Source organism: Bombina bombina, chromosome 1, assembly GCF_027579735.1.
Source record: "Bombina bombina isolate aBomBom1 chromosome 1, aBomBom1.pri, whole genome shotgun sequence".
NCBI lineage: Eukaryota > Metazoa > Chordata > Amphibia > Anura > Bombinatoridae > Bombina > Bombina bombina.
In genome coordinates this window covers 1,549,778,879-1,549,804,147 of record NC_069499.1, presented here as the reverse complement: position 1 = coordinate 1,549,804,147, position 25,269 = coordinate 1,549,778,879, and the positions used below count along the sequence as shown (strand labels likewise).

The 25,269-nt window shown below is 37.3% G+C and overlaps 1 protein-coding gene across 3 annotated transcripts in view; it reads left to right on the top strand.

Moving 5' to 3' along the window:
- Positions 1–25,269, top strand: part of GRB2 (growth factor receptor bound protein 2) — a 157,280-nt gene that overhangs the window by 21,856 nt on the left and 110,155 nt on the right. For all 3 annotated transcript variants that reach the window (XM_053708973.1, XM_053708979.1, XM_053708967.1), the window contains exon 2: positions 11,236–11,470. In XM_053708973.1, the coding sequence (XP_053564948.1) occupies positions 11,393–11,470 (78 nt within the window). In that variant the 5' untranslated portion in view covers positions 11,236–11,392. The remainder of the gene's footprint in view (positions 1–11,235; positions 11,471–25,269) is intronic.

Genomic DNA, 25,269 nt, shown 5'->3' with positions numbered 1-25,269 from the left:
CCGAGGCATTTACTGTTATGTGTACACTATCAGTGAAAGGAATATTTATCAGCATAAATACAGTTTTGCAGTGTTATTCCTCACATGCTGGTATTATAGATGAAGGGCAGTTTATTCTTTCTGGTCCATAGGTTACAACTTTGTAGATATTGCTTTACTGTGTGTGTAACGTGAACACTTAGAATTGAGGTTTAACCCTGAAACTCCCATGGGTAGAATAAGAAAACAACACCACCACACACCCTTTCCTGTGAATCGTCTGTGCTAATATCCTGCGCTGTCACTAAACACTGCCAAGCATGTGAAACTGACACAGCTGGAGTGTAAATGTCACCCGGGGTGCATTGTTACTTAGCCCTAGGTATCGACCTTCCTGTAGTCAGAATGCCACTCTGTACTGTGACAGTGGATGCATTAAACACATAAGAGCAACTCTTTCCACATGGGTTCCTGTGCTGGGCTATGGGGAACCACATTCTGAACAGTGAGGCTGACTGCAGTGGAGCAGCCTTGTTCTTGCTGTGCCCAGGAGGAGCCAGGCAGCAAACCGATGGGGGAATCTCAGGATGAGGAAGTAAATTATCCTTCTCCAACATGCAGCTTCACCTCTTGACTGCCACACAGGGCTGTAGTGCTAGCTACATTTAAATGGTTAATATTATAACCCTGGGGGAGTGCTGGGGGTAAACATTTATCCATGTATTATTTTGAACCAGCACTTAGTCAGATAAGCCAGCACGGTACACTCATATTGTGTTTGAGACCTACATTTCACCAAAGGGTTAGTGTACTGTCACATTTTCTTAACTTTAATTTGTTCCCAATTATCTTTTTTACCTGCTGGAGTGTAATAAATAGTTTACAAACTGTTTGTTTACTTTTATTTTGGTATTTGAAATAGCTAATTTTTGCATATACTGAAAAATGTAAAATGCATTGGCTGCAGAAAGCTATGTCAACATAGCAAGCAGAAGAAATTACACTCCCAGTGGGAAGTAGGAGAGATAAGTAATTGTTCTCTCTACATATGGGGCTTTGGTAAACAGACTAAGATAAGGAAGCATGTGTGTGTATAGAAGGTGATAAATTAAGGCATTCTAATTTCCCTGCAAGCTCAGTCCATTTTAATTGGTTGTTGTTTCAAAGAAAAAAAACAGCTATTTCATATACAATAATCAACCCAAACTGCAATTTTGCATACATCTTGTGAACTGCAGCTGGTATAACATGTCATTGAAAACACATTGAGGAAACACATTTTACAGTGCTCTGCATTGCCTCTTTTTTATATATATAATCTCCATTTATTGCACATCTGCTGAATCTTAGGTATTGTGCACTTCCTCACTTTGAACGGTTTGATAAAAAAATATAACAAAGGGGCTAACTACATTTTGCAGGTTCTAGGAAGTAGACACATTCATAGATTCATCAGAGGGTGACACATTTATATCAGATTTAGGAGATAATGAAAAAACGAGGAGCTAGAATTTTTTTACAAGCATCTGTAAAGTAAGCTAAACATTTTGGAGCAAGAAGCAAAGTTCTTTGAATTGTGGCTACCAGGCTGTTGGGATTAGTCTCACCCTGAGATAAATGACATGTTTGTTTATGGGATAATATATATATTTATGTCTGTGTGCGCTTTGTGTAATTTAAGGTGCTGTTTTTGAGAGGGTCCCCCACCTTTTTAAAGATTGTGTAGCTTTTACATTTGAAGGTGTGCTGGCTGAAAATGTTCAGCTGACAGATGGTCTCCCTCCCCTTATTGTTCAGTAGATGCACATCCTTAGCAGATGGTACGATCCACAGTGACATTGCAGTCCGGGACAAAAGCATCTACAGGCTAGGCTGGGAGTGTAAGGGTTAACCTGTCATGCTGTCTGTAAGAGGAAGTAGCTTTTTTCTTTTCTTTCTGCAGAAAGATATTTTAAAGTAGCTGAGCCCATTTGCAACAATTTATTTAAAGATCTCTTCAGTGAATGAATGTTCTGTTCAGCTTTACTTTTGCTGATTTGTATATGATTTGTCACATAGTGAGCTTAGAATTCATAAATGTTATGTAATCTGCAGGGATAGCGAGATTTGCTGCTTAGTAAAACATTCTTGCACATTTTGGGCCATCAATATATCAAAATAATTAGAGGATACAATATTGGTCTGCTTACAATAATGTGGGGCTGAGTTATTGGAAAATGTAGCTTAGACTGCCTTTTCTATTTAAAGGAACACTATACCCAAATGTTTTCTTTTGTAATTCAGAAAGAGCATGCAATTTTAAGTAACTTTCTAATTTACTCCTATTATCAACTTTTCTTCATTCTCTTGCTATCATTATTTGAAAAAGAAGGCATCTAAGCTTTTTTTTTGGTTTCAGTACTCTGGACAGCACTTTTTTATTGGTTGATGAATTTATCCACCAATCAGCAAGGACAACCCAGGTTGTTCACCAAAAATGGGCCGGCATCTAAACTTACATTCTTGCATTTCAAATAAGGATAACAAGAGAATGAAGAAAATTTGATAATAGGAGTAAATTAGAAAGTTGCTTAAAATGTCATGCTCTATCTGAATCAAGAAAATTTTTTTTGGGGTACAGTGTCCCTTTAACCTAACCAGGCAACATAATGTTTTTATAAATTCTCGCAATTCCCTTCTTATCCAAATTTATTTTAATTTATTTGGTGTTAAAAACTTAACTGGGGTGAATGGATACGTCCCTCTTGTGTGTCCGCTCCCCCTTCTGATTTATGGGCTTGCTCTTTAAATCTTCGTATCACTAAGGCAATAGCACTATTCTCTGACCGAGTGAATTTACCAGTGTCTGAGCTAGTGCTGTCTAGTCTGGAGCAGTTGATGAGTACATTGCATGCTGTGGCATTTCCTTGTTTTGTGGCAGCAGTGCCAGTAATTAGTTTGCCAAGTACTTGTGATGCTGCCCGTGAGTTGCATTAGCTCTGCACTATGCATCACCAGTTTTAACCTCCTGCGCACATTTTGTGCTGTGGCTTTTGCAACCCCTGCCTAACTATTGTAACAAAAGATATGCCTTACATTCCTGGTGTATATAATCCTATGGTTGATGTAAATATATTATTTTATTTAAATGGACAGGAAAGAGTAAAACAATTTGCATGCTTAATACAAAGCATGTTCTTTCTCTTGGCATCCATTGTTGGAGGTTAACGCCTCATTAAAGCGTGCTGAAGTATGCTCAGGAGTGTGCACATGTCCTGAGCACTATATGTATAACACATAGTTATATAGTGTGGCACTGTGGTGTGTGTATATGAAAACATATAGTAATAAACTTGTTGTTATCATTTGCAAGCTCCTGACTGAACCTATCTAGATATGCTTTCACAGTGTCCTTTGTTGAAATGTAGCTTCGTTACCAAGAGCAGTAAATTAAAAAGTTTTTATGAAATTGCATGACTTTTCTAAATCATGGAAGTTTAATTTTGATTGCCATATCCCTTTAAAACTTAAATAGACACTAAAGTCAAAGTTTTTACTTTTATGATAGAGCATGCAATCTAATTTGCATCATTCTCTTAGTATCCTTTGATGAAGAGCATACCTAGGTAGGCTCAAGCACAGCAATGCACTGCTTTGAGCTAGCTGCTGGTTGGTGGCTGCACATATTTGCCTTTTGTCATTGGCTCACCAATGTGGCTAGCTAGTTCCCAGTAGACCATAGCTGCTTCTTCAGCAAAGGGTACTATGTAAATGAAGAAAATTTGATAATAGAAGTACATTTTCATGATTCAAACAGAGCAAGCAGTTTAATGTACTATCCCTATTAACTAATACAAGAAAAAGATTTTACTAAACTTAAAGGGACGGTCTACACCAGAATTGTTATTGTTTAAAAAGATAGATAATCCCTTTATTACCTATTACCTAGTTTTGCATAACCAAAACAGTTATAATACACTTTTTACCTCTGTGATTACTTTGTATCTAATCCTCTGCAAACTGCCCCCCTTATTTCAGTTCTTTTGACAGACATCCATTTTAGCCAATCAGAGCTGGCTCACTGGATCTTCACGTGCATGAGCACAGTGTTATCTATATGTCACACATGAACTAACGCCCTCTAGTGGTGAAAAACTGTTAAAATGCCCTGAGAGAAGAGGCGGCCTTCAAGGGCTTAGAAATTTGCATATCAACCTCCTAGGTTTAGCTTTCAACTAAGAATACCAAGAGAACAAAGCAAAATTGGTGATAAAAGTAAATTGGAAAATTGTTTAAAATTGCATTCTCTATCTTAATCATGGACGTTTATTTTGGACTAGACTGTCCCTTTAAATCCCCTCTCTTCTGTATCCCAACACTTCTCAGATAAGTATTTTGTATCCCTTTCAAAACATTTTTTAGATTCTTTTTTTGCCCCTCATTTGCTTTTATTTTTAGTATTAATAAAGGTTTAGGTTAATCTACGCTGTGACACTAAGTATATTATAACAGTATATTTTTAGTATTAATAAAGGTTTAGGTTAATCTACACTGTGACACTGAGTATATTAGAACAGTATATTTTTAGTATTAATAAAGGTTTAGGTTAATCTACGCTGTGACACTGAGTATATTAGAACAGTATATTTTTAGTATTAATAAAGGTTTAGGTTAATCTACGCTGTGACACTGAGTATATTAGAACAGTATATTTTTAGTATTAATAAAGGTTTAGGTTAATCTACGCTGTGACACTGAGTATATTTTTAGTATTAATAAAGGTTTAGGTTAATATACGCTGTGACACTGAGTATATTTTTAGTATTAATAAAGGTTTAGGTTAATCTACGCTGTGACACTGAGTATATTAGAACAGTATATTTTTAGTATTAATAAAGGTTTAGGTTAATCTACACTGTGACACTGAGTATATTAGAACAGTATATTTTTAGTATTAATAAAGGTTTAGGTTAATATACGCTGTGACAGAGTATATTTTTAGTATTAATAAAGGTTTAGGTTAATCTTAAGTTTAGGTTAATCTACGCTGTGACACTGAGTATATTAGAACAGTATATTTTTAGTATTAATAAAGGTTTAGGTTAATCTACACTGACACTGAGTATATTAGAACAGTATATTTTTAGTATTAATAAAGGTTTAGGTTAATATACGCTGTGACACTGAGTATATTTTTAGTATTAATAAAGGTTTAGGTTAATCTACGCTGTGACACTGAGTATATTAGAACAGTATATTTTTAGTATTAATAAAGGTTTAGGTTAATCTACACTGTGACACTGAGTATATTAGAACAGTATATTTTTAGTATTAATAAAGGTTTAGGTTAATCTACGCTATATTTTTAGTATTAATAAAGGTTTAGGTTAATATACGCTGTGACACCGAGTATATTTTTAGTATTAATAAAGGTTTAGGTTAATCTACGCTGTGACACTGAGTATATTAGAACAGTATATTTTTAGTATTAATAAAGGTTTAGGTTAATCTACGCTGTGACACTGAGTATATTAGAACATTATATTTATAGTATTAATAAAGGTTTAGGTTAATCTACGCTGTGACACTGAGTATATTATAACAGTATATTTTTAGTATTAATAAAGGTTTAGGTTAATATACGCTGTGACACTGAGTATATTAGAACAGTATATTTTTAGTATTAATAAAGGTTTAGGTTAATCTACGCTGTGACACTGAGTATATTAGAACAGTATATTTTTAGTATTAATAAAGGTTTAGGTTAATATACGCTGTGACACTGAGTATATTATAACAGTATATTTTTAGTATTAATAAAGGTTTAGGTTAATATACGCTGTGACACTGAGTATATTAGAACAGTATATTTTTAGTATTAATAAAGGTTTAGGTTAATCTACGCTGTGACACTGAGTATATTAGAACAGTATATTTTTAGTATTAATAAAGGTTTAGGTTAATCTACGCTGTGACACTGAGTATATTAGAACAGTATATTTTTAGTATTAATAAAGGTTTAGGTTAATCTACGCTGTGACACTGAGTATATTAGAACAGTATATTTTTAGTATTAATAAAGGTTTAGGTTAATCTACGCTGTGACACTGAGTATATTAGAACAGTATATTTTTAGTATTAATAAAGGTTTAGGTTAATATACGCTGTGACACTGAGTATATTAGAACAGTATATTTTTAGTATTAATAAAGGTTTAGGTTAATCTACGCTGTGACACTGAGTATATTAGAACAGTATATTTTTAGTATTAATAAAGGTTTAGGTTAATATACGCTGTGACACTGAGTATATTAGAACAGTATATTTTTAGTATTAATAAAGGTTTAGGTTAATCTACGCTGTGACACTGAGTATATTAGAACAGTATATTTTTAGTATTAATAAAGGTTTAGGTTAATATACGCTGTGACACTGAGTATATTAGAACAGTATATTTTTAGTATTAATAAAGGTTTAGGTTAATATACGCTGTGACACTGAGTATATTAGAACAGTATATTTTTAGTATTAATAAAGGTTTAGGTTAATCTACGCTGTGACACTGAGTATATTAGAACAGTATATTTTTAGTATTAATAAAGGTTTAGGTTAATCTACGCTGTGACACTGAGTATATTAGAACAGTATATTTTTAGTATTAATAAAGGTTTAGGTTAATATACGCTGTGACACTGAGTATATTATAACAGTATATTTTTAGTATTAATAAAGGTTTAGGTTAATCTACGCTGTGACACTAAGTATATTATAACAGTATATTTTTAGTATTAATAAAGGTTTAGGTTAATCTACGCTGTGACACTGAGTATATTAGAACAGTATATTTTTAGTATTAATAAAGGTTTAGGTTAATCTACGCTGTGACACTGAGTATATTAGAACAGTATATTTTTAGTATTAATAAAGGTTTAGGTTAATCTACGCTGTGACACTGAGTATATTAGAACAGTATATTTTTAGTATTAATAAAGGTTTAGGTTAATATACGCTGTGACACTGAGTATATTAGAACAGTATATTTTTAGTATTAATAAAGGTTTAGGTTAATATACGCTGTGACACTGAGTATATTAGAACAGTATATTTTTAGTATTAATAAAGGTTTAGGTTAATCTACGCTGTGACACTGAGTATATTAGAACAGTATATTTTTAGTATTAATAAAGGTTTAGGTTAATCTACGCTGTGACACTGAGTATATTAGAACAGTATATTTTTAGTATTAATAAAGGTTTAGGTTAATCTACGCTGTGACACTGAGTATATTATAACAGTATATTTTTAGTATTAATAAAGGTTTAGGTTAATCTACGCTGTGACACTAAGTATATTATAACAGTATATTTTTAGTATTAATAAAGGTTTAGGTTAATCTACGCTGTGACACTAAGTATATTATAACAGTATATTTTTAGTATTAATAAAGGTTTAGGTTAATCTACGCTGTGACACTAAGTATATTATAACAGTATATTTTTAGTATTAATAAAGGTTTAGGTTAATCTACGCTGTGACACTGAGTATATTAGAACAGTATATTTTTAGTATTAATAAAGGTTTAGGTTAATCTACGCTGTGACACTGAGTATATTAGAACAGTATATTTTTAGTATTAATAAAGGTTTAGGTTAATCTACGCTGTGACACTGAGTATATTAGAACAGTATATTTTTAGTATTAATAGAGGTTTAGGTTAATCTACGCTGTGACACTGAGTATATTAGAACAGTATATTTTGGTGCTGAATATGCACTAAGATGCCAGTCAGCTCACACTGGTGCCTATTAATATTACAGGCCTGTATAAAATAGCAATTGTCCTCACATAAAACTTTTGAATGCAAAGCGTTCCTACTTAAATGTGCTCAGATGCTGATGCTGTTCCAGCATTTGTTGTTCCCATAACAGATTTCCAATGTGGTTTCCATAAACAGTGATCAGCTGTTGCAGGAATCAACACAGACAAAGGCAGGGCCCACATATGGACTTGTTACATACAGAGAATTGTCCCCTCCCATCATGTGTAGGTCACATAGGACATTTTTTTTCTACAATACACTGCTTATTTGCTTGTGTCCATTGATGGGGTATTAAACTCAAATCAAATCACATGTAATATTTGAATTCAGCCAAATATGAATATTTAGTTCACTTTTTCTGTAATTTATCTCCATTTTTTTTTATTCCTGAGAGCCTGCCTTATACGTTGTGCTTAAGGGGATACTAAACCCACATTATTTGTTTAAAGGACCGCTGTAAGTTCAATATATTGCATCCTTCTTTCTTTTTAAACCTTTAGAAACATATTTGTCATAGGATGTCTATATGAATTTCCTACCTGATCGCTGCAATCCTATTTCTAAAAAAATAATGTTTCCGAACCCATTCTGTGGGTAGCTGACGCTTCTAGCCAATCCGGTGTGCAAACCGCAGTTTGAAGATGGCTGCCAAATTTCGAATAGCGCATGCGCGAGATTGCGCAACGTCACTCCCTTCCAGACCTGCTCCGACACAGAGCATTATTCCCTATGATGTGCTGGAAATTGTGGCGTCATTAAGACACAATACACAAGCTCTATTTGGCCTGTTTTTGTGCGCATGCGATTGTGTGCAAATTAGTATTATAATAACGTGCAAAAACGATTGGTTGATTGTTATATACACGTAGGGGCTAAAATAGTGTGCTGGATTAGATGACGTTATAGACAAAAAAATTAAAAACGGATTTACAAGTTAATGAGGCTTCATTTTGAAAGAGTTTGAGGTTGGTAATTTTAATTTCATAAATGTAATTTTAAAATATGTGTTTTAATCAAACAAAAAACGGTAAAAGTTTGTAATCCTTTAATGATTCAGGTAGAGCAGCAATTTTAAGCAACTTTCTAATTTACTCCTATTATTTTTTTGTTCGTTCTCTTGCTATTTTTATTTAAAAATCAGGAATGTAAGCTTAGGAGCTGGACCAATTTTTTGTTCAGAACCTGGGTTACACTTATTGGCTAGCCAACTGCAGCCACCAATAAGCAAGCGCTATCCAGGGGGCTGAACCTAAAATGGGTTGGCTCCAAAGCTTTACGTTCCTGCTTTTTAAATAAAAATAGCAAGAGAACAAAGGAAAATTGATAATAGGAGTAAATTAGAAAGTTGCTTAAAATTGCATGCTCTATCTGAATAATGCAAGGAAAAAAATAGGTTTAGTGTCTCTTTAAAGCAATATTAGGCATTTGTCCTTTTTTTGGTGGCTTCTAAAAATTGTATTTTAAAATATATTAGTTTGAAATTGTAATTAATTATTCCCCCCCCCCCCCCCCCGAATAAAGCCCCAAACTTGACAGAATTTTTACAAAAATTACAAAATCAGATAATTATGGAACAGATGGATACTTCAGTTCAGATACGCAAATTAAACTTTTTTTCTTTAAATGGAAGAACATTATTTTAGCCTATCCTATAGAAATAGAAAAACAACTTATCGTACCCTTTAGGGGTACTTTATATCTAGAACTTGCTATAGCTGAGAAAGAATTCCCTGATATATAGAAGCATGGAGGGGGTATGATGAGCGGGGGGAATTTAAAATATTTTTTTGTTTTTTTCTTCTCTTTTCTCCTTTTCTTTTTCTCGTTTGTCTTCGTTGTCTTGCAATGAATAAATGTAAAATTCCAGCAATATGTACAATACAATATTAATAAGGAATTATTTATTTATGAGAAAGGTCTTTATGTATGTCATATTATACTGGGCCCTGCGGGGCGCGTAAGGTCAACTGTATATATTGTTGGCTATAAATAAAAAAAATATATATATTTCCCCCCTTTTGCCATGTGTTTTTGTGGGGCAGTACAACCTTTGGAAATGGCCTGGTAAAGGTCTTTTTCACATCCTGGTTCTCCCATAGGTAACACTGTTTCTAAGTGTTTAACGGGACATCATAGTTAAAATTTAAATGTGCATTAATTGCCTTTTTCGATTTTGAGTAGTAGCCTTTTTGCATCATAATTGAATTAGCAATGATGCTTATAGTAAAAGTTACCGGCTTTCATATGTTCATATGCTTTGTGTAACCAGTGCACCCACCCTGAAAACAAATTGTGCACTATACACAACACCACCCACTGTCTGAGCAGGCACAGTGTTTTCGTGCTGTTGCACGCAACATATGCAGATATGCCACTGAGAAATAGTAAAATCATTATTGCTAATGTAATTATATTGAAAAAAGGCTTCTATTCCAAATTAAAATGCACATTTTGGCTATTTAAGTACCATTAACTGAAGGACGATAGGTTTAATAACTGCTGTGTGTATGTATCAGGAAAAATATTACTATGGTAACAGTCCACGATTAATAAATATTTATAATTCTTATGTGGCAAAAAAAAGATATCATGCAGCATTTAGCCCTGGTCTTAGTGCAGCAAATTTTTTAATCTGAAGCCTGTAATGGTTAGCGGGTTCTCTGGGTCATAGGTCAAAAAGCCACCCCCCCTCCAGTTGAGTGAATATTTCTAGGAAGCACTAGAAGGAAGAGGGGTTATTGATTTCCGAACATGAAGAGACAACATCTGTGTATGATGATACGCTTGCCCAAAGCATCATTGCTAGCAATACAAAAGGCAAAATGATGATAAAGCTTGTTCTGAGGAACCCACAGAAACTGATCAAAAGCTCGTACTGTGTGTGCTGCTAACAGTAATGTGGTTTGGGCAAAGGTGGTTGGAATCTGCCAGGAAACACTGAGAGGAAGTAAAGTGGGAGGACCTGCCATTAGTGACGGTAAGGTTAAAGGAAGCTGCTGATCCCCCTAAAATGAACAAGCCATCAACCTGCTGTGGCGCACCTCTTCCCTGACCACTGAGGCAGCCTGTGTGCAGCTGATAACTTCTGTGGCAGCATTATCTCCTGCAGAGTGGGGCCTTGTCTCTCTTGTGCCATGTGTTTTACTCTGCCAATTGAAAGAGATTGTGGTAACCCTTCCTGTACTGTAACCAATTAGCTTCTCGGCTTTGCCTTAATATTTTTTTGTGTTTAATCTACAGTACTATTGTAGCGGAGAGATGCACTGTTTTGTCTGATCTGCAAAACCTAGTAAAAATGTCTTGTTTCAGACATAGTCGCACTAAATTAAACCACAATTGCTTTTATATTGTTTCACTCACATGACAATATCCAGAAAAGGTTCTTCTGTCTTATGGATTTACGTTTATGGCTGTTGAGGTGACCCTCTGTTCCTTACTTGTCCCATCTCCATCCACAGACCGTGTCTTGAGTTTGGTCTTCCACCATTCCCCTCATAATCAGGAGAGCTAGTAGCAGTGAGCTGTGCCAGACGACAGAGGCAGGGTGCTGGCAGCGAAGGGTGACCGGCCCTTCTTGTGGTGAGGCCCCACAGGGGCAGGAACACTAAAGTGATCATGGAAGCCATTGCTAAGTACGACTTTAAAGCCACAGCAGATGACGAGCTAAGCTTCAAACGAGGGGACATACTGAAGGTGAGTGAGCACTTGAGTGTATATAACTGTTGTGCAAGCAATTTAAAAAAAAATAATTTCTTCTTAATCTTCCTTGAGCATCCTTATCACAAAGCTTATGAACCATAGAAAGAGAATTTGACAGTAGATCAGAACCAAAAGGCCCATCAAGTCTACCCATATTACTTACATACAGTGTGGCGAATATGATAGACATACTGCTGTCATGTACAGTGCATGCATTTTCTCATCTTCTGGTGAACTGTATTGACGTGACCAGTCACTTAGTTAGAATGGATTTATATATTTTAGATTTTCATTCTTTATGATTGTATATAGCAGGGCTCAACAAACTCAGGAGCCTGGGAGCCACTGGCTCCTAACTTTTTTGGTTATTATCCATATATCTATATACAAATCCAACTGTCTGGCTCCTAAATATTCTTACTGGCTCCTAATTTTTTAACATATTCTTTAACCACTGGTATATAGTATTAAGGGGTTGATTTATCAAAGGCTTTCACCAGCCTTTGAGCCCCTATGGCTGCAGGTTCTCACAAGAGAACCTGCATGTTGTATACTGCTTTCCTAACCTTTTGCCACTTCTAAAGTGGCGAAAAACAATCTGTGCGGTCTATTCCGACCGAGGAGATTAACAGCTCCTGCTCGTGCGTGATAGGCTGTGTGCGGGCAGGCGGCGGCTTACACGAGAGCACAAAATAGCGCTCATGTGCAATGCTGAATTCCGCCAGAGGCGAGCTGCGGCGGACAGGGGCGCGTATGTGCGCCCCTGTCTGCCTCAGCTTGATAAATCGCCCCCTAAGTGTATACTTTATATTTGGTGGGAGAGTTTTAGCTCTCTCGCGTATGTTTCAACAATTTCATAACACACAACGTGTATTGCATCTAGTCTGATCTTTGCATTAAATATACTATTTGAAAGAGTGCTGTAATCCCTGTGTTATTATGATACATAGATAGTTGTATCTAGTTCTTTCTTTTTCTTTTTATGGTAGTTTACCCATATTACACGTTACTGTTTAGTAGGATAGCCATATGCATGTCCCAGGCATTTTTTTTTTTTATTATTTTACAGTCCCTGTGTTTACCACCTCTATTGGAAGTTTATTCCATGAATCCACCACTGCAGAACTATCGCATAGTATATTTTTAAAGGAATAATTGACTAAAAAACACTGAGTCATTTATCAGAATGGTATACATTTAGCTGACCAGACGTATATATTGTGCAGTGTTCGCCATAATTTTTTTTTACCAGCCTGGTGACTGAATTCGCTGGATGGGGCAGTGTAATACTTTGGAATATTGTAACATTTTCTGTTTTTTAAAAAATAAATAAATATTAAGTTATCGTAAGCTCAAATGAATTGCTTAATTTAACTACAATTGATGTAATGATAATTTGCAAAACAGATATTTATGAAAAAAAAACGAAATATATTTTTATGATTAGATAGCATGTAATTTTAAGCAATTTTCTAATTTACTCCTATTATCATTTTTTTTGTTCTCTTGTTATCTTTATTTGAAAAAGCATGAATCTAAGCTAAGAAGCCGGCACATTTTTGGTTCCTCGCCATGAATAGCGCTTGCTGATTGGTGGGTACATTTAGCGGTCCGGCTCCTTAGCTTAGATTCCTGCTTTTTTAAATAAAGATAGCAAGAGAACAAAGAAACGTATCAAAGGAGTAAATTTAGAAAGTTGCTTTGCATGCTCTTTCTTAATCGTGAAAGAAAAAAATTGGGTTGTAGTATCCCTTTAATATTGCATTAAATTTTAGCCAGTGGAGTGCCGATTAGTCCTTTAACTGCTGACTCTTGTGGTGACCTGTTTGGAGTTTCATGCTTAAGCCAATCTTATTGTGCCCCCTTTGCTGGACTCCAAAGGGGGCACGATATTATTGGCTACAGCCTGAATCGTCAGTGAAGTAGGAAATAGACTATCCGCTATGGGGCGTAGGAACGGCGGCATATAGGAAAACATTAAAGGAGAATTCATTTTAAAAAATTAAGCCTTTCCAAAGCCTTTTATAAATGAAAGTCCCCATCCTTTTAGTTTATAATTACAAATATTGTAACTAAAAAAGTTAAATTTTACAATCACTTTAAATGCAATTTTCAATGCAAAATTTATGTTTAAAAATCTGTTAATGAAATCGCAATAAAAATCGTAACCAAAATATTTCATCAACAAATCGTGATATTTGTTTTTTCCCCATAATGCACTTTACTAAACACTATTATATATTTTTGAATAACTTCTCAATTTATTTCTGTTATCTAATTTGTTTTGTTCACTTTGTATTCTTTGTTAAAAAAAAGTATACCTGGGTAGGCTTAGACGCTGCTGATTGGTGGCTACATATGTCTCGTCATTTGCTTTCACCTAGCTCCCAGTGCATTGCTGTTTCTTCAACGAAGGATACCAAGATAATGAAGCAAATTAGATAATAGAAGTAAATTTTAATGTATAGAGTGGAAAAAAAATAGGTGGTCTGCTATTACTGCAGGCTAAGCCCAATAACAGCTATTTCTCATTTAAAACCCAACCAAAAGAAACAATTTCCCATAAATGTATTCTCTTCAGTTACTGTAACAAGTCATTGGGAACGGGAATAATTTTGCAATGCAATGTCCAGACTGTTTAATCTAAAATAGTAACAAGATAGTAGGTAAAGTAGTACTAATGGTAAGTACCTAATAGGTGCCTAATGGTAAGTACCTATAGGTGCCAAATATTTTTGTAATCAACAAGCACCTGTTAGGGGGGCAATATAGCACTAAGGAGACTCATAGATAAATGAGTTACAAAGTATGTAACAAAAAAAGTGCTTTACCCCTGCAATTATTTAGGAAAAAGTCTCACTGAATAATACAGGAAAGATTTTTAACCATTCATACTCTCTTTATTGGTTTAACTATTCAATCATACACGTTTAAAAACACTTAAACTCTCTAGATATCAATATATACCATAGATGTGTGAATAATACCTCTGAGAATCATGTATCTAGATGTGAAACATTGTACTTGGTTTGTATAATATCAAGCAGTCGGATACAAACATTATCTTTTGTAGCCGGCTATTAATAAATTCAGAAATAATGCTGTAACAAGAGGACCTGTTAATATGTGGAATGTCAGGTTATGAGATTAAAGCTATCTAGCTAACACTCTATCTGTAATTATAAAGTCCTTGCTTGCACAGTCAACTTTAGCACAGCTGTTCAGTGTAATAGATTCTGCCTGCTTAAAATCTCTATATATTAATAATTAGTATAGGTGTGTGAATAACATCTCTGAGAATCATGTGTCTAGATATGAAACATTGTACTTGGTTTGTATAATATCAAGCAGTCAGATATATATTTATAGCTGGCTATCAAAAGTAATGCTGTAACAAGAGGACCTGTTAATATGTGGAATGTCAGGTTATGAGATTAAAGCTATCTAGCTAATACTCTATCTGTAATTATAAAGTCCTTACTTCCACAGATAACTTTAGCACAGCTATTCAGTGTAATAGATTCTGTCTGCTTAACCCCCTTCTATAGCGGGGGCTAGATTAATGTTTTAACTGACTTGTTTCACTAACATAGCACAACTGACTTGTTTCACTAACATAGCACAACGTCTGATCTCAGAATATAACACACATTTACAAGCTATTGGCAATCAGCAGTTATCATAGAGAGTAAGCGGTTAAAAAATGAGTATGAACTCTCTGAAGCCAGACCCCTGACACGTGTTTCCCTCACGCTTCCTCAGAGGAGTCTGGCTTCAGAGAGGGGTCTGGCTTCAGAACCCCTCTGAGGAAGCGTGAGGGAAACACGTGTCAGGGGTCTGGCTTCAGAGAGTTCATACTTTCATTTTTTAACCGCTTACTCTCTATGATAACTGTTGATTGCCAATAGCTTGTAAATGTGTGTTATATTCTGAGATCAGATGTTGTGCTATGTTAGTGAAACAAGTCAGCTGTGCTAAAGTTGACTGTGCAAGCAAGGACTTTATAATTACAGATAGAGTATTAGCTAGATAGCTTTAATCTCACAATCTGACATCCCACATATTAACAGGTCCTCTTGTTACAGCATTATTTCTGAATTTATTAATAGCCGGCTACAAAAGATAATGTTTGTATCTGACTGCTTGATATTATACAAACCAAGTACAATGTTTCACATATAGATACATGATTCTCAGAGGTATTATTCACACATCTATGCTATATATTGATATCTAGAGAGTTTGTGTTTTTAAACCTGTATGATTGAATTTATTGAATGGTTAAAAATCGTTCCTGTATTATTCAGTGAGAATTTTTCCTTACTAATTGGAGGTGTAAAGCACTTTTTTTTTTGTTACAGACTTTGTAACTCATTTATCTATGTGTTTAATCTAAAAGTCAGCATAAACTGGTGGAAGTTGTAGAACCAGAAATTGGTCTGAATACGGCTAAGTCTGCAGCGTTGTCCTTGGAGATAAAGGACAACTGTGCCTAGTGCCTTTGCCTAGAATTAAGAACTCTATAAAGGATACATTAAATATAATCCTAGCCTTAGTGGTTTTACATAAGCGCTGCCCTAATCTAATGAGGTTCTCATGGAGCACAATATCTGACCACTGTCCTTAGATCATCTTACTCCAGTTATTTTGGCCACATTAAAGGGACACCCAAGTCAAAATTAAACTTTCATTATTCAGATAGAGCATGCAATTTTAAACAACTTTCCAATTTACTTCCATGAAAGAAAGTGCACAGTCTTTTTATATTTAAACTTTTTGAGCCACCAGCTCCTACTGAGCATGTGCAAGAATTCACAGAATAAGCGTATATGCATTTGTGATTGGCTGATGGCTGTCACATGGTACAGGGGGAGTGGAAATAGACATACCTTTTTAAAATTGTCAGAAAAAAAATCTACTATTCATTTAAAGTTCAAACTAAGTGCTATTATTGCATTGTCTTGTTATCTTGCATTTGTTGATTATGCAAATCTACTGTGTTGACTGGTCCACTTTTATAATGACAAGTTTAAAGCTGTTGTAAAGCAGACAATGCAGATGATGTTGTTCTAGCATAGTATGCGTAAAGCTAGTCTTATTATTGTAAATGAAGATCTTAATGAGACCATTACAGAGAATCTTGCATTTAAAGAGACAGTAAACACATTGTAATTACAATACATTTCTTTTGTGGTTTTCTTCAGGAGCCAATCTTGGCTTGAGTCTGCAGACAACAAGGCTAGTCACAGTCCTTATTCAAGTATAAAGTGCATTGTTTTGCAGCTATCAGCTAAATCCAAATAGGCAACAATATGTAGCAGGGTTAGCTTTGAGAAGTCATCAGGGTGCATTTAATGTTCTCAGAATTAGAAAATCCATGTTTTTTTTGAGCTAACTACATGAAAAGGGGGCACAGCGCATAACTTAACATTTTATATAAAAATCAGGGGTCTACTGTATTTTTAATTAAGCACAGTAAAACAACTTAGCAATATGCTTTCATTATTTATTTTGCCCCCTTTATCTGTAATTTAAGTCTGAAAATTGTGGATCTTCCATTCCTTAAAATTGAATGAGCACATTGGCAGAGCTCATAGGCCTAACCCTGCCACATATCTGTGTATAACTTGCAGTTTACCTTATTTTTGCTGAAGCCAAACAATGGGGATTTTGTTAACAGTGATAGCGGCAAACCCTGTCTTATGGTTAGGAAAAGTCTTGAGTGTTTTTTAACCGTTGAAAAATGTTGGCAGCAAACACGGTGTTAATCTGTTCTAATAAAGTTGAGACTCTAATAGTATGTTATTTTTTTGGAAGATGGCAGAAAAATGTAATTACAAGGTGTTTTACAGTGAAGTCCAGGTCTTATCTCATTATCATCCTCTGTTCCTCTTGTGCGTAGATTGGGTGAATTTCACAGTAATTCCTCCCGGGTTTTCAGAAACTGCCTGCTCTAAAATTTCAACCTCTGGCAAAACTGTTAAATTGTATGCCTGTGTTTAGTTATGAATCCCTTCCAGTGTTAAGCTACACAACAGCGTTCATATGTGCAAATAATGCTATTAAATGATCAATTTAAAAAATATTTGGAGCACAGTGGAGATGGCCTGTAACGGTGATTGCCTGTGGTTAGCTTAAATGTGCAGTATATTATTTCCTAGATAAGATTCAGAGGTCCAGTACAAAGGTTATTCTACATTAAGGGAATTTTCTATTGGGTATTAAGGCCTTTATTTAATATATTGTAGTATAATCCCTTTTGAATGTGTTTTCTTATCACATTTTCAGATTTCGCCTTCAAAAGTAATTTCTTCTGAGCAAATGGCTGACTTAGTAATGCAATATAAGTGGAAAATGATTCACTTGACTGCCACCCCCCGGGGAGATAGACAGACATATTTTATCTAAATAGTGTTTTATTTAAAGTGACAGTCAAGTCCAAAAAAAGTTAATGTTTCAAAAAGGGCATGCAATTTTAAACAACTTTCCAATTTACTTGTATCACCAATTTTGCTTTCTTCTCTTGGTATTCTTAGTTGAAAGCTAAACCTAGTAAGGCTCATATGATAATTTCTAAGCCCTTTAAGGCCGCCTCTTATCACATGCTTTTTCCTTCTTAATATGAGGAGAGTCCCCGGCTTCATTCCTTGTGGGAAATACTGAACCTGCCCACCAGGAGGAGGCAAAGACACCCCAGCCAAAGGCTTAAATACCTTCCCAACTTCCCTCATCCCCCAGTCATTCTTTTTGCCTTTTGTCATAGGAGGTTGGCAGAGAAGTGTCAGAAGATACGGAGTAGTTCCTTATGAAGGGTATCTACCCTTCGGAATGGGACTGGAGTTTTAAGTAGTCTTGTCAGCCTCTCAATGGGAGCATTGACGAATGTTAGGGTCTGGAGATGCAGGGAGAGTCTTTCTACGAACCCATCCAGACTCGTATTAACAGCTCCTTTAAAGGGACATTAAACCCACTTTTTTTTCTTTCATGATTCAGATAGAGAATACCATTTTAATCAACTTTCTAATTTACTTCTATTGTCTAATTTGCTTTAATCTCTTTATATTCTTTCCTGAAAAGCATATCTAGATAGGCTCAGTAGCTTCTGATTGGTGGCTGCACATAGATGCCTCATGTGATTGGCTCACCAATGTGCATTGCTATTTCTTTAACAAAGGATATCTAAATATTGCAGCACATTAGATAATAGAAGTAAATTAGAAAGTTGTTTAAAATTGTATTCTCTATCTGAATCATGAAAGATTTTTTTGGGGTTTAATGGCCCTTTAAGCAATCAATGTTGACGAGTTTCACTGCCTGCTTTTTCACTCAAGTCCATGTCAGGAGCGATTCTACAAGACTGTCAAACTTGAGAGACACTGTTTCTGTTCCACAGCTAAAATTCCGGTAAGATCGTTTAATTTTATACATTTATGATAACGCAAGAAGACAGGGTCACAGTGTGGCTTCTTTTATCTGTATGGAATCAAGGGTTAATATCTCCGGAAGGGCATTATTGAACAGGGGGGGATTAATCATATAGTGTAAATATTGTTTTTATGCTGGCTCAGGCAGATGTTGGAACATACCGGTTTTACTTTCATTTTGATTAGCTGCACAGCCTGTTAGCTTCGGCGTGCTTTTAGCTACAGCAGAGGTGGTCCTGCGTGGCGCACCATGTGACCGGGTGTGGTCACACTGATCTTCTCTTCTTCCTGACCGTGCGGTTTACCGTAGACAAAGCCGTTACTCTGTTGGGCCTGGGTCATAGGAGGTGGTGAGTCCCCCAGCCATTGGGGGTATAAAGGTGCCATTTTCTTTTTCTATTGTCCATTTTATAAGCGCAAGCTATGGAGGACTTTGATACGTTAGAGGGTACTCCCTCTTTACCGAAATCCAATGCCTGTCTATATTGTGAGGAGGCCATCCGCCTGCTCAGTTATGTTCCACATGCCTCGATAAAGTAATTTTATCAAAGAAAACTGATATTTTTAGTACTACTGAGTAGGGCTGGGCGATATGGGCAAAAAAAAAAAAAATCGCATTTTTAAAAACAAAAACAAAACGTAATTGCGATATTCTTATAAATGATTATAACACCTTCATTTTGCATTAAAAAGTTTATTTAACACTCCAGAATCTTAATGTACATGTTTCTCAATGCCCAATACAGTCTTGGAGCATAAAAATACAAAACAAAAAATAGTTAAAATAAAATTAGCTGCCTGTGATGTGATTAAATAGTAGCCACTAGCCAGTTATTAGGTCTTATGACACACAGCATTGTCAAGTTTTCTTGGACAGTCATTATAACTGTGGGCAGTGGTATAATTAACATATGAAGCAGTGTAAGCCACATACATATACACACACACAAATATATAAATATATATATATATATATATATATATATATATATATATATATATATATATATATATACATATACATACACACACACACATATATTATTTTTCTTCTTTTTTTTTAAACATTTTAATTTGACTGAAAATAAGCCCTGCTCCTTTGCAGGAATCCATTACAGGCATATAGCAGTAGGGGTGGGGGCTGCTCCTTTCAGAAATGCTGTGCCTTGCTGATATCAAATACATTGTAGATGCAGTTGCCCTCTGCTGCTGGGTTAACCCAGCATCAGAGGGGAATGCATTTTTAGCCTTTTTGGCATCCGTGGGGTTAACTGCATCTGCTATGTATTTGAGCCATTTTTCAGAGAGCAGGAGATTGTGTGGGAGGTTCCAAAATGATTACATAACCTAAGTTTCAGACTGCAGAGGTCCCTAGGGGGAAATATAAGTACCTCTTCACATCTCCTGAATGGGCTCTGCTTTTAGATTTCAATAGCTTGATCTGATTCTGAGATCACAAACAGAAAGTGAAAGTGAAACAGACATTTTACAAATGTGTGCTAAAAACAACCACTAGATGGAGCTGGTTTGCAAGAAATCACATACAAATAATGCAGTAGAGCCACTTCTGAGGGGTTTTTTTTAGCAAAAAATCGCGACCTCTCGCAGTTTTTAAATCGCAGAAATTAATCGCGGTTTAAAACCGAAACCGCGAAAAATCGTGCAGCCCTACTACTGAGCCATCCACCTCTGAGCAGTCTCCATCCCGTGAGGTGCGCACCCTACAGTCATCTCCAAATACACATGCAGCTTCCCGTAGCACTCCTAATCCTCCATCTGGAGGGGCCCTTTTACCACCAGACTTTGCTGAGCAGTTAAAAAAATGGCAGTGTCTGAGGCCTTCAGTGCTTTACCCTGCTAAGCGCAAGCAAAAGGTCAAATATTGCTATCCTTCTCAGGGGTCATCTACCAGCTTACTGGATTTATCTGTTATTAGGAGAATCTGTGTGAACAGAAGACAGAGGCGCCTTTTGGCACAGTATCGTCCGAAGATAGAAAAGCACAGATAATAAAGCGGCCTAGAGCGGGGGTACTCACAAATGTAGCGGCATAAACGTATGCTTCACAGCACAGGACGGGACCTTTAGTCGCCCGACAGACACACACGCTGGATCAGCACGTGGAATCCGAGACCCAATCGGCAGCAACTTGCCAGACCGATATCCAATATTAGATTATACGATGATGAAGACACTTCTGATACTTTAGAGGATGCTCTTTCTGGGTTGGAATCTGCTGCCTCTAAGCCTCTGGCTGCGGAGGAACCGGACTTTAGATTTAGGATTGAGCACTTACGCTTTCCGCTAAAGGAAGTTTTGGCTACTTTGGAGGTTCTAGAACCTAAATTACCTGAGGAACCTTGTATTCCTAAATTAGATAAGGTCTACGAGGACAGGGTTGTACCACAGACTTTCACGGTTCCCGTTAAGATGGCGAACATTATTAAGAACAAATGGGAAAGACTTGGCTCTTCTTTTCCCCCCTTCTTTTCAGAAATTGTTCCCGGTTCCGGATTCTCAATTAGAGTTGTGGGGTTCCGTCGCTTAGGTGGATGGCGCTATCTCCATTCTGGCTAAACGCACTACTATCCCGCTTGAGGATAGTTCGTCGTTTAAAGAGCCCATGGATAAGAAGCTGGAAAAGAAAAATGTTTCAGCATATGGGATATTTGTTTAAACCGGCAGCGGCTCTCGCTGTGGTTGCTGGAGTGGCTACCTACTGGTGCGACTTCTTATCTGAGTTGATCGAGGTGGAGGGTCCTCTCGACGAGATCCAGGAAAGAATTAAGGCCTTAAGGGTAGCTAATTTGTTTATTTGTGACGCAAATATGCAGATTATTCGCCTGAATGCCAAGGCTTCAGGTTTTTCTGTCCTAGCCCATAGGGCACTTTGCTGAAGTCTCGGTCTGCGGACATGACTTCAAAATCTAGACTCCTTTCCCTCCCATTTGAGGGAAAGATTCTTTTTGGTCCAGGCTTGGACTCAATCATCTCCGGTTACTGGAGGCATGGGTGCCTTTTTTACCGCAGGATAAGAAGATAAAACTTAAGGGACAAGGTCCTAATTTTCGTTCGGATAAATCCCAATGTCAGCAATCCTCTGCAAAGCCTGAGCAGTCAAAGGGAACTTGGAAGCCGACTCAGTCCTGGAATAAATCAAAGCGGAACAAGAAGCCAGCTGAGTCAAAGTTGGCATGAAGGGGTGGCCCCCGATCTGGCCTGGGATGTGGTACGGGGCAGACTGTCACTCTTTTCAGAAGCTTGGTTTGGGGACGTGCAAGACCCGTGGGTCCTAGAAGTCATCGCTCAGGGATACAGTATAGGTTTCAAGTCACATCCTCTTAGGCAGATTCCTCTTATCAAACCTGTCTTCAAGACCAGAAAAGAGGGAGGCTTTTCTAGGGTGCGTGAGGGATCTCTCCTCCATGGGGGTCATTGTACCGGTACCACCAGCGGAGAGAGGTCTGGGCTACTACTCAAACTTCTTTGTGGTCCCAAAGACGTAGGGTACTTTTTGCCCGATTCTGGACCAAAAGTGTTTGAACAAATTCCTATCTGTCCCCTCGTTCAAGATGGAAACAATAAGCTTCATTCTTACCTTAGTTCAGGATGGACAGTTCATGACCATGATATACTTGAAGGATGCCTACCTTCACGACCCTATTCATAGGAAACATGTCAAGTTTCTAAGATTTGCGTTCCTGGACCAACACTACCAGTTTATTGCACTTCTGTTTGGTCTAGCTACTGCCCCATGAGTCTTTACGAAGGATCTGGGGGCTCTGCTCGCAGTGGCCAGAACCAGGGGTATAACAGTGGCACCTTACTTAGACGATATTCTGGTTCAGGCACCATCCTGTCATCTGGCAGAAGACCATTCAAAAGCCCTTCTTTCTCTTGTTCGATCTCATGGATGGAAGATAAACTTAGAAAAGGGTCTTATTCCCAGTACCAGGTGGAATTCCTGGGTACGATAATAGACTCCGTATCCATGAGGATTTTCCTTACAGACCAGAGACGTTACAAGCTAACTTCCAATTGTCTTGCCCTCCAGACCTTCTTGGCTCGGTTTATGGAGGTAATTGGTCTCATGGTGTCCTGCATGGACATCATTCCTTTTGCCAGATTCCATCTTAGACCTCTTCAACTATGCATGCTGAGACAGTGGAACGACAACCATTCAGATCTGTCTCAACAGATTTCTCTGGACTACCTGTCGAGAGAATCACTCTCATGGTGGCTCTGTCCAGATCACCTGTCCCAAGGGATATCCTTCTTGAGACCATCCTGGGAGATTGTGACTACAGACACGAGTCTCACAGGATTGGGAGCTGTTTGGGGTGCCAGGAAGGCACAGGGCCTGTGGCCTCGAGAGGAATCCTTCCTCCTGATCAACATTCTGGAACTTCGGGCAATCTTTAATGCTCTGAAGGTTTGGCCTCTTCTGGGTGCGTCCCAGTTTATCAGATTCCAATCAGACAACATAATCTCATGGCTTACATCAACCATCAGGGGGGAACAAGAAGCTTCCTAGCAATGAGGGAAGTATCTCGGATTCTGGAGTGGGCGGAGGTCCACAACTGCTCGCTGTCAGCAATCCACATTCCGGGTGTGGACAACTGGGAAGCGGATTTCCTCAGCAGACAATCCTTTCATCCGGGGGAATGGTCTCTCCATCCCGAGGGGTTTGTGGAGATTTGCAACAGATGAGAGACGCCGGAGATGGATCTCATGGTGTCCCGTCTCAATTCCAAGCTGACCAGATATGGGTCGCAGTCCAGGGATCCTCAGGCGGAGCTAATAGATGCATTAGCAATGCCTTGGAGGTTCAGTCTGATCTTCTCCCTCGTGTAGTGGCTCACATCAAGCAGGAGCATGCATCAGTGATTCTAATTGCTCCATCGTGGCCGCGGAGGATGTGGTTCGCGGACCTGCTGGGGATGTCATCTCCTCCATGGAGGTTACCTTGTCGCAGGGATCTGCTGGAGCAAAGCCCCTTTGTTCATCAAAATCTAGATTCTCTGAGGCTGACTGTGTGGAGATTGAACGCTTAGTCCTAGCCAAGAGAGGTTTCTCTGAGAGAGTTATTGATACTCTCATTCAGATGCGTAAGCTGGTCACTCGTCGCATCTATCATAAGGTGTGGAGGACCTACTTATTCTGGTGTGAAGAGCGGGGATTGTCCTGGCATAAGGGCAGGGTTTCCAGGATTCTTTCCTTTCTCCAAAATGGTCTGGAGAAGGGCATTTCTCCAACATTGGTGTGTCCGGTCCACGGCGTCATCCTTACTTGTGGGATATTCTCTTCCCCAACAGGAAATGGCAAAGAGTCCCAGCAAAGCTGGTCACATGATCCCTCCTAGGCTCCGCCCACCCCAGTCATTCTCTTTGCCGTTGCACAGGCAACATCTCCACGGAGATGGTTAAGAGTTTTTTGGTGTTTAAATGTAGTTTTTATTCTTCTATCAAGTGTTTGTTATTTTAAAATAGTGCTGGTATGTACTATTTACTCTGAAACAGAAAAGGATGAAGATTTCTGTTTGTAAGAGGAAGATGATTTTAGCAGACAGTAACTAAAATCGGTTGCTGTTTCCACATAGGACTGTTGAGATGAAGTAACTTCAGTTGGGGGAAACAGTTAGCAGACTTTTCTGCTTAAGGTATGACTAGCCATATTTCTAACAAGACTGTGTAATGCTGGAAGGCTGTCATTTCCCCTCATGGGGACCGGTAAGCCATTTTCTTATTCAAAAACAAACAGAATATAGGGCTTATTATGGGCTAAAAAACTGGTAGACATTTTTATGGGCTAAATCGATTGCTTTATTTGTGCATATTATTCAAATTTAGGCTAACAATTGACATTTATAATCTTGGGGAACGTTTATTAAACGGCAGGCACTGTATTGGACACCTTTTTCAGTCAGGGGGCCTTTCTAGTCATAGACTGAGCCTCATTTTCGCGCCATTAATGCGCAGTTGTTTTTTGAGAACAGGGCATGCAGATGCATGTGTGTGGATCTAAGAATCTCTGAAAAAGCTTTTAGAAGGCGTCATTTGGTATCGTATTCCCCTCAGGGCTTGGTTGGGTCTTAGCAAAGACTGTATCTGGGACTGTATAGGGGTTAAATTGAAAAACGGCTCCGGTTCCGTTATTTTAAGGGTTAAAGCTCTGAAATTTGGTGTGCAATACTTTTAAGGCTTTAAGACACTGTGGTGAAAATTTGGTAATTTTTGAACAATTCCTTCATACTTTTTCACATATTCAGTAATAAAGTGTTTTCTGTTTGAAATTTAAAGTGACAGTAACGGTTTTATTTTAAAACGTTTTTTGTGCATTGTTGACAAGTTTAAGCCTGTTTAACATGTCT